The sequence below is a fragment of the Talpa occidentalis genome, unplaced genomic scaffold (assembly GCF_014898055.3).
Source record: "Talpa occidentalis isolate TD23 unplaced genomic scaffold, MPIMG_talOcc4v2.1 talOcc4.2, whole genome shotgun sequence".
In the NCBI taxonomy this organism is placed as follows: Eukaryota; Metazoa; Chordata; class Mammalia; order Eulipotyphla; family Talpidae; genus Talpa; species Talpa occidentalis.
Genome location: NW_023602073.1, coordinates 60,227,484 through 60,244,192, shown reverse-complemented (window position 1 = coordinate 60,244,192; position 16,709 = coordinate 60,227,484). Strand labels below are relative to the sequence as shown.

The 16,709-nt window shown below is 49.4% G+C and overlaps 1 protein-coding gene and 1 long non-coding RNA gene across 3 annotated transcripts in view; one reads left to right on the top strand and one right to left on the bottom strand.

Moving 5' to 3' along the window:
- Window positions 1-16,709, top strand: part of BTBD9 (BTB domain containing 9) — a 415,773-nt gene that overhangs the window by 371,925 nt on the left and 27,139 nt on the right. For both annotated transcript variants that reach the window (XM_054698756.1, XM_054698757.1), the window contains exon 10: window positions 1,528-1,606. In XM_054698756.1, the coding sequence (XP_054554731.1) occupies window positions 1,528-1,606 (79 nt within the window). The remainder of the gene's footprint in view (window positions 1-1,527; window positions 1,607-16,709) is intronic.
- Window positions 438-5,691, bottom strand: LOC129146454 (uncharacterized). The gene is made up of 3 exons (XR_008553206.1): window positions 5,547-5,691; window positions 3,226-3,300; window positions 438-576 (listed from the first exon to the last, which is right to left on the bottom strand). It is a non-coding gene; the product is annotated as an uncharacterized LOC129146454 (long non-coding RNA).

The following is a 16,709-nucleotide window of genomic DNA, read 5'->3' as shown; positions in this document are numbered from 1 at the left end:
TGAACATAATGGTGGTCACTTGTCCTGGTTCTCTCTCCCTCCTAGAGGGCTGGTCTGAGGAGCAGGTGGTGCACGGACCATGGTGTGTGCCGTGGCTTTCATTTAGTGTGGCTGGAACTGAAGCCCCTCACACTGTAGCCCCCTGGCTTCCCTGACCTGCTGCAGGAAGGACACACATCTTTGGTCAGTTACACTGCGTGGCTCAAAGTGATAACTGGACCTGTGGGAGCCAGGTCAAGTGGGGAAGCCCCACGCAGCCTCCCCCGGCCCACCGGCTGCATCCCTTCCAGCAGATGCCTCAGGAGCTGCCCGAGGCTGGGAAGACATCAGTCCCCCACCAAGAAAGGGGGCCACAGCTCTGGGAATGGTCAGACAGCATCACCTTCATGTATAAATAATAACATTTTTACAAAGAGAGTGATTTTTCTTACCTAGTTTCCAGAAAACTGCTTTCAGAGGCACAGACTTTGCACACAGGATGGTAACGACTTTTTAATGACCTTAAGGGGCCTGGTGTCCAGGCAGCAGTGAATCAATCTCAGTGGGAGGCTCATGGTGAGAGAGAAGATGGAACACCTGAAACCAAAGGGGGGAAACAAACCACAAATACATACATTTTCTTTGGTAGCATTACTTGGTAATTAGACAATTACAGGAAACAGCTTCCCAGCAGCTGGCATTTCCACTGTGTGAGCGGAGGAGGATGGCAACAACTATGAACTCCTCACATTTATTATAGAAAATATTATTGGAGTTTACAGTCGTGGGTGCCTTGCATGCCTCCGGTGCATTCTGATGAGCTTTGAGCGTTAAACCAAACCCTCTCGGGGTCTCTTTAGGATCTGCTCAGCTAGGTTTTAAATGAGTTGACCCAGCCTCTGCGGATCACTGAGAAATTGCCCTCAAAATACTGAGGCGCCTTTTGAGCCCACCCTGAGACTAATCAGTCCTGAGAATAAACCATTTGGAGGGTGAGGGTGCATTCGTGAGTAGGAAAGGGAGGGGTGGGGACTGTAGGAAAGCCTCTCCTCCCCCAGCTGCCATCATGTGCATGGGGAGTTCGGTCAGAAGAGCCTGGGCCGTGGGGAACCCCACCATGGTGGGGGACCTTGCTTCAAAACTCCTCCTCCCAGACCCTGCCATGCAGGCGTGTCCACCAAACCAACAGTCCTCCAGGCTGTGCCCGTTGTGGCCCATCTTACAAATGAGGAAGTAGATTCTGTGAACCTGCCACCTTGGCCACTTTTCTCTTTGGCTGCACTCTAGGCACCATGTGAACTTGGTCCACGCCTTGTGTCTGTGTAGAGAGCTTTCTAAGACACCCCTGTCATCTTCACTGAAGGGTGGGCTGCCCCCTTAGACAAGACTGTAGAAAACTGCTGCCCCTTCAGCCACACATTAGGTGGAGCCAGGCCCCTGTAATCCCCACAGCACAAGCCTGCCAAGACGGGGGATGGAAGGGCGCCCCCCTCAGTGCAGTCAGCTGTCTGCAGGGCTAACTGCCTATGCTTGTGCTTCCTCTGACAGGTCCTGGCAATCAGTAACTTTTGAAAGACAGCCTGCCTCCTTCATCCGAATCGTTGGAACACACAACACAGCAAATGAGGTAAGGGTCTCCTTTCATGAAAGGTGCCGTGATGTTTCATGATGCTACATCCAGAGTTAAGTGGAACTGTTTGTTCTACCCGCTAATGGCCTGTTGTTCAGACAGCTTGGTACAGAGGAGAGTCCTGCTCTTGCACAGTGGGGATATCATTATCTTTTCTGGATGTCTCTATACTGGCAAATGAAAACCAACCCCTATGGCTTTGTTGATTCTGACCAGCCTCTCTGTGGAATCAGCAACCTCAGAGACCTTGAGAGGTCAAATGCCCTGTCCTCAGAGTCTTCTGCCTTCCCAGACAACAGACATTTCAGAGGTCTCTTGGCCCTTCAAGTGTGGCTTTTAAGGAACCTCAGCCCCACAGGGGGCTGTGGCGTATAGTCCTGTAAAACATGAGCGTGAGAGTCGAGGAGCAGCAGTTCTTTTCCTTGCAGACCTCTCCCTCCCCCAGTGCCGGGCCTGGCTCCCAGGCTGGCAGTCATTCTACTGGGCCATGCTGTGTATAGCTGCTCCTTGGCTTTTAAGGAGGACAGAGTGGCGAGATGTTTGCCCCCACCTTTGGCAGTGCCATTCAGGTGAGGTATCTGGGCCTCAAATGTTGCCATTCTGTTTCTCTGGAATGGACATGGCTCCATTGAAATGCATGAGGTGCCAACCAGGACTGAGCCTCACACACCTGAATGTGTCACTCCATAGGGCTCCCAGAGGCACCCTGGGATTCATTCAAGCAGGTGTTGAGGAAACATGAGTGTTGAGACCACCCTGCTGTGGACAAAGTCGGCTTCCCACCCTCTTGCTTTTGTAGTCCTATGTGTTCAGTGCGTGCCTCCTAGTGGTGCTGGTCAAAGATGGGAATTGGAAAGAACAGTGAGGTCGAGACTCAAGAGGAAAGTGAAGGCATGAAAGTAGTAACAGCTCTGCAATTTCACCTTCATAGTCTTTCACAGATCCCTAACAGACGACTTCCTGGGTGTGCAATCAGGGCAATTGCAGGGGGCTCCACACCCAGAAGGGGGGCCCTGCACTTGAATTTAAGGCTTTAGGTACCCTCTTGAAATTCCTCATTATTTTGTCTTTGACTCACTTTTTTAAAGGGAAGCCCCGGGGACAGTGGTGCATGCAGCTAGGGCTTGAGCCTTATCAGCTCACGTGCAGGCCATCCTCTGCCGCTTCCCTGACCCCTGGTGCCAGGACCTCCCCAGCCTACCCTCATTCTTCTATGACCACTGCCACCCCCCACCATTCCTATTGGTGGCCTGGGTTGTTGGGAACCCCCCATGTGAGTCTGGGAGCATATGTGGGTCTGTACTGGCCTGAAGAGTCCTGGTGCCAGGGAAGCTCAGCACTAAATAGCAATGGAAAATCCAGAGAGGCTGAGGAAGAAAGGAAAAGGCTGTTTTTTCCTGTTTTTTTGAGGGATAGGTTTTGCATCTCATTTTGCAATGAGACCTGCACCTTCCAGAACCAGCCCTATATTCATACATTGTATTTGTCAATCAGAATTCTCCAGAGCACATCAAGATCTTTCTGATACTTCAAAAATCACTTTAAAATGTGAAGATATTGTGATAATGTAGATTCATTTCTTCTTTTTACTTACTTATAATAAAAATAATGCATACCCACAATATGTATCTTGCAGAGCGTATAAACAGAAGCTTAAAATTTTTCTCTCACGTCTTCATTTCAAAACAAAGCTGAAAATTAAAATGTAATAAATCAATCAATATTTTTAAAAGCACAAAATTAAAGAATTCTAAACACCAGGCCATAAAAGCACTTTTTATTTTTTCATGATGTAACTAAAGTAAATTTGAATCTGTATTTAATGTATATGACCCTCAAAGCAAGCATCATATTTTTTAAAACTTGCCAATAAACCCATTCAATTATCTTACCACTTAAACAAAGTTAAATTAATTATGTGTGTTCTTATTAAATTGGAAAACAATTTAAATTTATCTTTACATAACAATATATTGAGCTAAAATTAAATATTTTTTATTTGTAGTCACTTGTTTCTTTTATAATGCATTTGCTCCCCCTCCCCCACCAAAAGGACATTTTTTCTTTAATGGATCTCTGCAATTTTGTATTACAACAGAGGAATTCTTAAGTTAGAAAAGACAGAAAACCTCTGGAGTGAGTGTGATTAGGGTCTGATTCTACCCCTCAGCCCCAAACCATCACTTCAATGACCAGATGAAGAACCATTCCCCATTTCAGAGCTCTAAGTCAGCTCTTCCCAAGAATATCTATGCAAGGAAGCCAACCATGGTGGGTCAGCCATTGTGAATGGGTTGACTAGTATAGGTCACTAACTTGTGACCTACCACATCTGGTTGATGAGCAACTTGCTCAGCTGCCTTACTGAAGCAGTTATTGATCAGGAAAAAAAGGCTCACTATATTGTGGCCAATTAGGAAACATCTTAAGTCATCAGCTAAATAACGACCAGGATCACAAGAGAAGAATCATAAGCTGTATCATTCTCAGAGCACAAAAGGGTTGCACTTCATCGGGGTCCAGGATATGCAGGCCCTCATAGGGAATGCCCTTGACTGAATGCTGGGTTCTGTGATGCACTGTAAGGAGTAGTATCCCAAGGGGAATTTGTGTCCGCAGTGACAGAGGTGTGAGGAGCAGGAAGGAGGGGGAATGAGGTTGGTGGGCCCGGACTTCAGGGAGGCAGCTCCAAGAGCTGTGGAGACACAGACAGCAGGCTGGGGGCAGAATCAGGAAACCAGTATGTGTGGGGGTGCTAGGACAGCCCTGATCCCAGGGGGACCAGAAACTGCCATGAGAATTCAGGATAAGGGTACTGTGCTCTCACGGGACAGTGTGGAGGGAAGGAGGTTTTCTTAGCTCTCACAGCTTGTTTGCCAAGTGAGATCAGCGGCCTTTGTTCAGTCAGAGCCAGGACCTGTTTCTTTTTAAATGCTAAATGTTTGCAAACCAAAAATAGTGTGCTGATTTCCAGAAGCATGGATGGAGTTGGTTTTTCACATGGAAAGGTAAAATTGTGTGCTAACAGGAGAGATGTGGGTGAATAAATTCCAGCCACATCTCCAGGTATACCAAGGTGCAGACCCCTCCATGGTGAGAGGGGAGGAGAGAGGGTGTGGGGGGGAGATGGGGAGACACAGCCTGCAGGAGATGTGTGTTCTCTGCACGCGCAGAGGAGATGGTGGTCGCGCTGTTTCAGCCGAAGGTGATCATGGCCAGCTTGGTGTGTCAGTGCAGGTAGCTCTGCGTCGGTGACAGTAGGAACTGCCCCAGCCTCCAGACTTCCAGGCCACCATCAAAATAGCAGAGGCCTCCTGAGCTAAAACAAATTGGAATTTCTTGCCTGATGAAGGTCTGTGTCTGTCTTGCTCCAGCCAGCCAGCCAGCCAGGCCTTCCCGCACGCAAGGCTCAGCATCTGTGTTTGCTGCATATTCATTTTCCCTGCTTCCCTCTGATCCGGGCAGCTCTCGGGTGACAGCAGCCATGGAGGTTCAGATTTCTTGATCACCTGTTTTGGCACGCTTCTGATTTCCTGCGGCATTTCATCCCTCTCCTCTGGGAAGAGCATGTCTGCTGCTGGCATCTGCCTCTCATCTTGCTTTGTGAGCACCGCAGCAATGAATTTGTTTAATTTTTTAGCTCCGTTTTGACTTCTGTCAATAAATCCCCCTAATACTTACCTCTTAGACTTCAGCACTTCCTTCTATGACCTCCTGCTCCTGTGTACTCAGCGTCATCCTCGTCATTTATTGTACCGTCTTAGAACATTTTCCTTGTATTTGCCCCCAGTGTGTGTTTTGTTGTCCTCTGTTCTCCTCTCTGCTCTGTCATCTCCCCCCCACACACCCCCCTCCTGCGCTTGGCATGGTTCCCTTGTGTCTTGTGTTTCTGTCCTTTACCCTTGGACACCTTCTTTCATATTCTGTGCCCACTCACAAGGTTTCCTTTGTCTTCCTCTCCTGCTTGGCACTAGGTGGCAGACATATGTCAGTCTGTCTTTCAGCACGTCCACCTTCCCGTCCCGTGTCCTGTTCTCCTTCAGTTGTTTCATTCATCAGATGCCCCCCACCCCATGCCTCTAGTCACAAAGGTACTTTTCTTGGCTATTTCCTCAGCTACTTTATGGTGATCTCAGTCGCCACTTGGCAATTGTGTGGTCATTCCAGCATGACTGCCTGCCTGCCTCAGCTGCTCACTGGCTCTGAACTACTGGGAAGGCAGACACTGCTTCCCACACTAAGTCTCTGTTGTCTGAAAAAAGGTTAGAAACTGGGCCTGGCCTTGTCGAGAACACCAAAATGTCAGGGCAGATGTGAAGTCTCAACTTCAGTGATGGCTGCAGCACCTTGCTGGTTCTGACGCAGCACCACGCTGGCCCCCCACTGTTTTCATTCAGTACTGACTGCAGCAGAGCCACAAGGGCACACTCCATACCCTAAAGACGTCTGGCTGGGCTCTGATGACATCTGTTTGGACCTATGAACATCTGGCAGTGGTACTAAAGAAGTTACACCCGTTTCTTCTTAGGACTTTTGTGAAAAGTGGGTTTAAATATGATTTCTGGAATGATTTTTCAGTAGGCAGAGAGCTTGGGCACAAGCAGCCCGGGGGTTAACAAGGAATGTGGGAAAAATGAACTCTCTATGATAAAGAAAGACTGGGTTCCTGCTCAGAAGAATCCACATGAAAGCCTTCACCAAGTCAATAACAGAAACTGAGGATGGTATTGACAGGCTGTAGACAGCTCTCAGGGTTCCATTTTACTTATTGGATTTGTGTAGCTGAAGAGAGAGGCTGTGTCGTATTTATCTTTGTATCTGCGGCACCTAGCATGGGGCTGCATGTATAAGCTTAAAGTGCCCGTTAGCTGAATGACTGAATGAATCAATCAGTCCGTTCACTCATCTCTCCCTCTCCCCATTAGTCAGGGAAATAAAGGGAAAGGTTTTGCAAAACAACTTCTTATCAAGAGACCATGTCATTCCAAGGTGGAGTTTCTGTGGTTATACCAAGGGGTTTCTTAAACTGGAACCTTGTGAAAGGGAAAGTATATATGCTAAGTGCCTCAGCATCTTCTAGTTTAGGACTCTTATTAAATAATAACTATTAGTCATCATAAATCATCATCATAAATTACAATAGCAGCAAGTATTTACTGAGCACCTACTACATGCCAGGCCCTGTCCAGATCTTTTATATTTATTACACTATTTAATCCTCATGTATTAAGTAGGTTCTACTCTCTTCCACACTGGAAAATGAGAAAACTCAGTATCAAGTGTTGGCAAAGCTGAGGAGGAACAGGCAATCTTGTCCAATGTTGCGGGGGAATAATCTGATACAGTCACTTTGGAGAACAGCCTTGTATAATCTGAAGTTGAATATGTGCCCGCCTGCCCTGTGACTAAGCATGTGCAGGCCCATGTATATTTTGCAGTCAGATGCTCTTCCCCTGAGCTGTATGCCACACACACCCCACCCTGTATATTCTCTAAAGAGGCAAGTTCAGGATGCAAAAATGAGCGTGCTCACAGCAGCACTGTTATACTAGACCTACTTGGGATGCCGCTCAGTTGTCCATCCACCAGAGAATGGAAGAGCAACGTGAAGGAATGTCACAGCACATCAGAGGAAAGCAGTCAGACAAAAGGATACATATGGTAGGATGCCACTCATATAAACGCCAAGTCCTGCAGAACTAAGCTATAACATCTAAGAAAGCATATTCAGGTGGTAAAATTAGTTTTTAAAAACTAAGGAATGATTATTATTAAAGCCAGCATTGTGGGTTCCTCAGGGCAAGGGCTCGCATCAGGAAGGGCCATATGGAGGGATCAGCAGGTATCTGGTTCTTAATCCAAGTGGGGTCTACAGGGCATTTATGATACAGTTATTCAGCAAGCTGTACATTTGTATTTTGTTCAGACCTTTTAGTGGGTCATTTTTCACATTTCCTGTGAAAAATGTTTTGCTTAAAGCAAAAAGGAGGGCCTCCCTGGTGGTACAAGGGGTTAAGACGCAACCTATGAAGCTATCCACAGCCTCTGCAGCATGAGTTCGATCCCCAGCCAGCCAGGGAGCTACCCACACGGCGCAGCAGACCTCTCCTGCCTCGCCCCCTGCTCTCCTCAGCAGTGTATTTAGGTCAGTCTGCTTGTTCTGTTCTCCACTCTGTCTCTGGTGACTCCTCTTACCCCCCATACCTCTGGCCTGTACCCTGGTTCTTGTATGCATAAATAAAAACAAATCTTAAAAAGGAAAATTTGATGAAGGAAGCAAAGCTGAGTGATGCTAGCACGAGTCGCCCTGCTGGGGCAGGCAGAGCCAGGATTCGGGTCCAGGCAGTCTGGCTCTCAGCATCCAGCAGCCCCTCTGCCCTGGCCCCATTACCTGAGTCACACATTAGTCAGCAGATGGTTCCTCTGGGTACACTCCTTATACCAGCCCATGCTAGATCTCAGAGAAACTGAGGCAGGGCCCTTCCTTAAGGGCACTGCAGTTTCACTGCCTGAGAGAACTCAGCACACAAGAATTGTGCCTTTACCCCAGGCGGCACTGGGAATAGCAGTTGACGGTAGACTTAGCAGTGCGGGGGCGGGGGGGACAAGCAGAAGCAGAGGATGCTGATGTGAGTGGATGTAGGGGCTGGGCCCTGAGGAAGGTGTTTTCCTCATCTATGAAATGGATAGAAAGATCCTGGCCCTTAGGATGGGGTACACACAAATGAGATTATGTTATAGAGGTTTTTTGTGGGGGTGGGGGGATAGGGGTGTGCAGACTCCTGCACACACTCGATGCTCGCGTGTGAGGAATAGTAATTGGCCCATGAACTTGCCACAGGAGGGTCTGCACAAGCCGGCACCAGCAGGACAGAAAGTCTGCAAGTGGCTGCTTGAGCTGCCCTCCAGGACCACTCTGCACAGAGCCTTGAGTGAGGCAGAATTTATTTACAGGCTTCTGTCAGACCCATGAGTGGCTGTGGGCTCCCAGTGCCATCCTCGTTCCCATAGCAACATGTGGCTCCAGTAAAGAAAAAAAAAAACAGGGAAACTGTTTTTAAAAAAGTGCTCCTTCCTAGCCTGGTGATAATTATTTCCCAGACACGCCCTCATCCCTCATCTGGGTCTGGTCAGCTCTCAGCTCCCTGAGGATTTCCCCTGCAGCAGCCTCTTGAGGATGTCCTCTGAGCCCTGAAGGCGAGCCTCAAGCCGTCCTATGGTATCTTCCGAGGTCAGAATTCCTGGTCTGTCAGCAGCAGGGCTAAGGCAAACAGCCCCGTGGCAGAGACTCAGGAAGATAGGGAGCAGACAGACAGGTACACCCCTTACTCAGAAAGCTTGTGATCTGCAGAATGAGCCCCACTTCCCCTCCCACTTCTGCAGGGAGAGAACCAGCCATCAGGTGCACAAGTGGCAATGTGATGGGAAAGGGACGCACACAAATGCTTGGGAATGGAAGTAACCAAAACACATCCAGGTTTCAGGTGGCTCCTGGATGCCCTGTGAGGTGAATGTGAGGCAGAGACGGCATTGCAGGCAACCTAGGTATAGTCCGGGAACAGCAAGGCCCAGACCCAGATGGTAGGCCAGTGGGCTGCCTGGCACCTGGGAGTCTGCATCCTACTCCTAGCAGGGGCTTTGCCTGGGTCCTCCACTACTGCAGTTTTTTTTTTTTTTTTTAAGATTTATTTATTTATGCATACAAGAACTGGGGCACAGGCCAAAGGTGTGGTGGGTGAGAGGATTCACCAGAGACCCAGTGGGGAATAGAACAGGTAGATCAATGGAAATACACTGCTGAGGGGAGCAGCGGGCGAGTCAGGAGAGGTCTGCTGCGCCATGTGGGTAGCTCCCTGGCCAGGGATCGAACTCATGCTTCATTGGCTGTGGATAGATTCATAGTTTGTGTCTTAACTCCCTGCACCACCAGGGAGGCCCCCTGCAGTTCTTGAGGGCAGAGACCAAGTGGTATGATATTCATGTTCTCTTGTCTGGAACAGTAGCCCTTCCCTGAATCAGACAGGGGCCAGGAATCATTTGTGACTGTCTGGATCTGAGGAACGAAGAAGTGAAGGTGATACCATGGCTGTCATCCCCATAACCTTGGAGAGCACAGGGCTTCGATGGCCGAGAAATCCTGGAAGCATTTAATTCCAAGAAACTATGGGACAGGATGGGGGTGAGGGGACGGTTAAAGGTGAACCAGCCAGCCAAACGGTGGATATAAGGATATAAGGTGCAGATACTGATCAAGGTCAAGTGTCTTGCAAGAGTCAGGCTGAGTAAACAGGTGTGGAGGCCCTGAATATGCTCTGAGAAACAGCTGTAGTGCTGGAGCAGGGAGTTGGGAAAGAAGCCAGGAGAAGGAGAAATGGAGGGGTGTCCCCCTTGGTTGTGGACCCGGAGAGCAAGGCACTGGTGCCAGCCTCACCCCAGCCATTTGGGGGACCCCCCAGCAAGTTGTCTCACCTCCCTGGTTCTCAGGTGATTTGTCTTTAGAGTAAGAGAGTAAGCTAGATCTTCGAGTTTCCTTCCCGGTGAAACAAACAAAATAAATAAATAATTCACAGCACAATTACAAAAGAAACCCTTTCTATAGGCATCTTTATATTTAAATGTCTGAAAGATTTTATTAGAAAAGAGAGAGAAAGTGCTCTAGCCCATTGGCCTAGAGCAGCAGTAATTCTGCACCAAGCAGCTAACGAGGGAGCAGGGGCCCACAGAACCTGAGCAAGGTGAGCACTGCTAGCCCCTGAGTGGGGGATGCTTGGGGACATCCGGCTGGTGAGCGCTTTCTGCATGGGAATTATCACTGCTAGACCAGCAGCCAGGAGTTCAGTGGAAATGACCAGGCCTCAGGAGCCCTTCTGGACAAGCAAATGTGCCAGGCCTGAGGAGATGAAGAGCTGCCCTGAGGCCGGGCCACAAGTCTCCCCTTCCCCCCCCCACCCCCCCAGGAAGAGAGGGGCCATCTTCTCTTGATGCTTACCCAGCTAGAGGGAGGCCGGGGAAGGCCACATCTGTCTGTATCTGGGAGCTAGGACATTTCCCTGTGTTTATTTTTCCGTATTTCAAAAATAAAAAGATAACCTGTACCACTCCAGGACCAGATTAACTGAGATGAAAGTGAGTAACTCTCTGCAACTCTCAAATGGGCACACGTGAAAAACAGCAGTCAGGAATTCCAGAGCTGCAGGTGATATGTATCAGAGAGCCTCCTTTCCTAGAACCTTCTAAGCAGTGGAGTTCCAGTTATTCGTCAGTGTTCTGGCCTATGTGAACATGGAAAAGTGACACTGAAAAGTTAAAAAGCTCTTGCCATATATAAGCTGTGTCACTAAGAAACTGCCTCCCATACCTGATAGGAATAAATACTTGGGTATCTTCTCACCACTAAGCAATGCTGAAAATAGGTTGCTCCCCATCCTATGAAATGAATTCCTTAATTGAAAACATCTTGCATCATTCAGATGCACAAATATAAAACCTTGGTTTATTAAAAGGAAGGGATCTTTTGTTGGTATCTTCATTTTTAATGGCACCAAAATAAAAATCCCCAGTCTATAGATGTGTTCTTCTGCTCCTGAGATGCTTGTGAGAAAGATTTTAATTGTCACCATCAACAGGATCAGTTGTATTGAAAGCCAAGTGGATGTGTAATGTCACCACACCAGACATAGTGAAAGAAAAGTAGGGTATCTTCAGGGTGGTATAATCCAGAAGCTATGTCTGTGTATCTGACTTATGAGTAGATATCATGGCGAGCTAGGCATCTATTTTATAAAGATACGTCATCTTATAAATATAAGTTGAAAGCTTGGATCAGAAATCCTCTTTGTATTGGTTGGCATGAAAGCCGACTGTGAAAATTACTCAGTAGAAACCAGGAAAGCAAGGTAGAGTCACCGATCAACATTTATTAAATTTTCCCAATTTCTACTACAGTTCACAGTGGACTCTTAAGCCAACTTGGGAAAATTAGTGGAGGCTTCTGCTTTTAAAAACCTTGAAGATGTGTCCAGCAAAGAGTGCCTGGGAATCCCTCTAATGAAGGGTCGCAGAGACAGGCCAGCAGAGGAATTAGCCTGGTCACGCAGAATGGGCTAGTACATTTGTGCACATCCTTCCCAGGGTTCACGGAGAAAAGGACACCGCAGACTATCTCAGACATGTCCAGAGGATGATGGCTCCAGGAGAGGAAAGGCAGTGATAATAAACAGCAGCTACAGAAAAGGACACCGGATAGTGACTAAGGCTGTGTCAGATTCATACACACGACTACATTCCAAATTAGCCGGCTCCTCTCGAGGGACAGATCCAGAGGCCATTGAAGCTGATTCAGCGAAGGTGCCCCTTTGTGAGCAGCGGCAATCAAACAGGCTAATGGGATACATGATTGCCGAAAAGGGGAAGGGAAAATGATGCAGCGACTGTGGTAATGGTTTTGCATAAATCAGCAGTGCGACTCTGCCCTGTATGCCTCATTCACTTTTGGTCACATCTTTCCAAGAGGGGTATTGCAGTCTTGGGAAGGTTTGGAGGAAAGAAATTGGATCACATGTACTTCTGAGTGATGAGAAACTCAGAACCTGGCTGTTCATCACAGGAGGCTCAGAGAATGCAGTGGTCAGGATTTTGGGGGTATGGTGGGACAGATGGCACCCCTAGGGACAGATGGCTAGCCCCCAACCCCCCACCCCCATAGTGAAGACTCTTCCAAGACCCTGGGAACCTCCTCCAGTTTCCTTGTGAAAAGAGCAGAGGCATCAATGCCTCTCTTCCCAGGGGGCAGTTTCCAGCCAGCCCCTACCACGGGGATGGCCACCAGCGAAGGAGCCAGTTTCCCCGGGACAGATCACTTTCCACCCCCTCCTGAGCACAGAGACTACCCATTGGCCCTCTCTGGATGCCCATTCACAGTGGGTGCAGATCCAAGGTGCCTGGGGTCCTGAGGGAAGGAACCCCAACCTTGGAGAGGTGAGCACACCATGGTGTTGCTTCTGAGTCCACAGGGTCCAGGAAGTGGCTGGGTATTGGGTTTGCACTGTTGCAGCGTCAGGTTCAAGGCTGGTGGGCTGGATTACCACCTGAGATGATGGAGCCAGCATACTGCAGAGGGGAGAGTGGAACATCTTGTCTGGTGGCCAAACTGAGTAGGGGCAGGCTGCCAGGAATGAGGCAGGGCACCAGGGCCCAGGCCTTTATCTGAAGGCCTCCACTGTCCCCTGTGCCTGACGGCCATTCCCCACCCTGCCTGCATCCCAGCTCTTCAAGGCCTGCGTATGCACACCTCCCACTGACCTTCCCCATTGCTCCCTGCCTGGCAAAATTCATTTCTCATATACCTGTCATATTACTGATCAGTGCTTTTAATGTTTACACCAGTCAGGCATCCTGAAAAAAAAGTGTCCTGGCTTTGCAATTGGTTGGCCCTGAGTTAGAATCCCACCTGCACGGGTGTGACCTGGAACATATCTTCCTTTTGCAGAAGAGTAAACACACATACCACATGAGGCAAGAAGAGCACCTTGCCCCCGCTTCCCTGCAGGGATTTTGTGGTAAATGACCTGGTCATTGCTTGTGCTCTCAGAGGTCTGCGAAGTTTAAAAAACAAAAACTACAAAAGGATCAGAAAACGAGAACAGAACCCTTTCTTAGGGGAGAGGCTCGTTCTGAAGAGCCAGCTGTAAGCGCCCCGCCACAGAGAGCGCCTTTGTAACTTTATTTTTTAGTCCTAGGTCTTTATGGACATGCTTAATTCTTGAGCCGGGCCCTGAGTGGAGACAGGACGATCACACCTTGGTCCTGAGACAGATGGGAACGGACAGATGAGCTCCCAGGCAGGATCGAGGGGGCTGGGCCTTGGCATGGTGGGGGATGGCACCGTGAAGCCTGTCAAGGCCTTTTGGGGAGAGCTTATCTGAAAGTTAAGAGGCTGAAGAGACACTTGCAAAGCAATAGGAGAGGCAGGACAAATGTAAGTCGATTAAGGGATTAGTATCATTCTGAAGCTCTGAGGAATAGCCTCCCAAGATACTGACAGGGAACAGGCCCGCGGAGATTACACGTCTAACCCGTGAAGGGACATGGGGGAGCAGGATGAGAGCCCCTGGTCAGGAAGGGGAGGTGCCATGAGGGCAGTGTGTTCAGTATAGCCCCCTCCAGAGAGGGTGGAGTCCTGGTGTGGGGACCAGATCTGACTCTGGGTCAGAAGGAGAACGGGACTCAGTATCGGCTTACTGGGGCTTCAGGGAGAGGCGTGAATGAGAGGCGGTGGGAGGTGTGTTCTGGGGGCATCACCCTGCCACTTAGCCGAAGAGCCTGACCGCCTAGTCCACCCTGACCTCGGCCGCCAAGAGCTCCACCTCCTGCCTGGAAAGTGGGATGTTTATAAAGCCAAGAGACTAAATCAATAACCTGCCAGAAAGAGTCCTGTCACCTCAGAAGCTTAAGGAATATGAAACGTACGGAGAAGAGTACATTAATATTTGCCACTTAGAAGATTTTCAGATTTACCTTGTGGAGCTCAGGCTGAAGTAGTTTGAAAATCTTCACAAAAAGCCCACCCATCTCACCGCTGATGGGTGAGCGCCTACAGACAGGCCCAAAGAGGGAGCCGCGGGCTGTCAGAGGAAAGGAGGAAGGGGCAGGGAAGGCTGGCCCAGGGGCAGATGCAGCCAGGACACAACGGGGCCAGGGGGAATGCCCCAGTCCCAGGCTTTGAGGAGAGAGATCTGCTGAGAGAAAACAATCTCTGCCGAAATGAAGAGGCGAGAAAAGACATGGTCTCAGTCTTAGTATGAGAGGGAGTGTGAAATCTGAAACAGTGGTAAGTAAATGAGTTGGAGTAGGAATATAGAAACAACATGATGCAGGAAAGAAAGCACAGAGCGTACATTTTAAGTATAATTCCACAGCTGCTATGACATTTGCCTCCTCTGAGGCTGAGGGTGGTAGGAGGGAGAGATGGAGGCCTCAGCTGGACTGAGCATGACAGTCCCAGAGTCTTAGAGGAACTGGTGTGCTGGGCCAGTGATGTGACAGGAACTAAGGTGGGGAGTCAACGGCCACCAGTGACAGGGCTGGGAACCAGAGCACAGATCAGGTACGAAAACCACGGCGTCCTGGATAAACAGCTGATAGGGTCTGGACTCTCCAAATGTGCTGCCTTATCCCAAGGCTTTCTCTCTTAGGCCTCCAAGCTTCTTCTTAATAGCAAAGGTCCCTCGATTTGTAATACTATCGTTGAACTTGAGTGCAGATGCTGAGGCTAAATTTTTCAGGAGAAGGGCTTGTGTGCACAAGTGCTTGTGTGTACATGCACACGTGTGTGCACAGGGGGTAGGTATCCACACTGTGGAGAACACACAGGGCTCCCAGGAGGAAGCAGGCGGCCTCTGGTCCCTTCATTTCCCTGCTGCAGCTGCACTTCCTGAGTCTTCAACATCAAGCCCTCCCTCAGGGAGAGCAGCAGGAGTCCAGGAGCCCTGCCTGCATCCTGCCACCCCGGTGCTCTTACAGTCCACAGATCCTTTACCCAGGATTGGACTCTGCAGACATGGGCATGTGCAAAGTTCATTAACCTCTCTGCAGCCAGCAGGCCCCGGGGAAGGAAAGGGTGGGCCCCTACCTAAGGGAGCACAGGGTGCATTTCTCCTGGGTGTGCTAAGTGGCCAGGAGAGGGCCTGTCGGCTGTCCACACAGACCCAGAATTCCTCTTGTTCTTCCCTAGCTCGTCATTACAAACCATCACACGTGTACAATTTAGCCTCAGCATCTGCACTCAAGTTCAACGATAGTATTACAAATCGAGGGCACTTTGCTACTAAGAAGAAGCTTGGAGGCCTAAGGGAGAAAGCCTTGGGATAAGGCAGCACATTTGGAGAGTCCAGACCCTATCAGCTGTTTATCCAGGACGCCGTGGTTTTCGTACCTGATCTGTGCTCTGGTTCCCAGCCCTGTCACTGGTGGCCGTTGACTCCCCACCTTAGTTCCTGTCACATCACTGGCCCAGCACACCAGTTCCTCTAAGACTCTGGGACTGTCATGCTCAGTCCAGCTGAGGCCTCCATCTCTCCCTCCTACCACCCTCAGCCTCAGCCTCTGCCCCTCTGCAGAATATCCATTGTGGCCAGGTTCCTCACGCCTCTCAGCCTCAAGTCTGAGACCTCACATAAGTAACCAAGGAATATTCTTCTCTTTAAATACCTCATATACCAGAGTGCATCCTCGTGATCTCTGCAGTCTTCTGCTCAAGGTCTCATCAATAACAAGGGCCTTCGCCCCAAACTCATGGCCCTCCCTGCAGTGACCTCCATCTCCAGACCTCCTGCCTCTCACTGCCGGATGGGCCTCCCCCGAGATTGGGAAGTGCGTTACCTGCGTGCACACTGCTGCGGCCAGGATCTTTGTCGTTGGGTCTGATGCCCACGCCCAGCCCTGAGGACAGGAGGCCCAGTCAGTACTTACAGCACAAGGACAGCATGCAGTGTCCTCCAAGGCCTCCCGCTTCCCCTCCTCCAGGTCCCCAGGCCCCTCCCTCACCCTCTTCTGTGGGGCTCAGATCTTCTCATTGGACACACTAGGCTGTTATTGTAAATATTTAATGACTTTAATGACATGATTTGATAAAAATTGATTTTCACCAACTCATTGAATAAGGCAACCAAATCGGAAAGTAATTGTGAGGAAACTTTTGCCCAGGGGTGTTAGCCTATGTATCTTGAAAATATTTTTTAATCCTGGGAAAGTCCCATTTACATTTTTTAAAATTGCATGCATTATGAATACCCTTCAGTTCTGAATTCAGAACAACCCACTCAGGGAGCCAGGAGGCATCAGGCTGGGGACCCTGGAAGGGTGCGTCTTCCCAGCGAGGTGGTCCCCGCGTCCAGTGCAGCACATGCAGCCCACGCAGCAAGGGCGGGGGAGCCGCACTTCCCTCCGCTCAGGGAAGGGTCTTGTGAATTCAGTCACGTCCTCAGGCAGTTTTAGAAAATACAGAATTTGAGGATCTGGAAATTGATTCCCTTAAAACTGCCAGCATGTGCCTTGGTTCCCAGACTGGCAACCATCGCTGCGGAGGATGTGATTCCTCCCC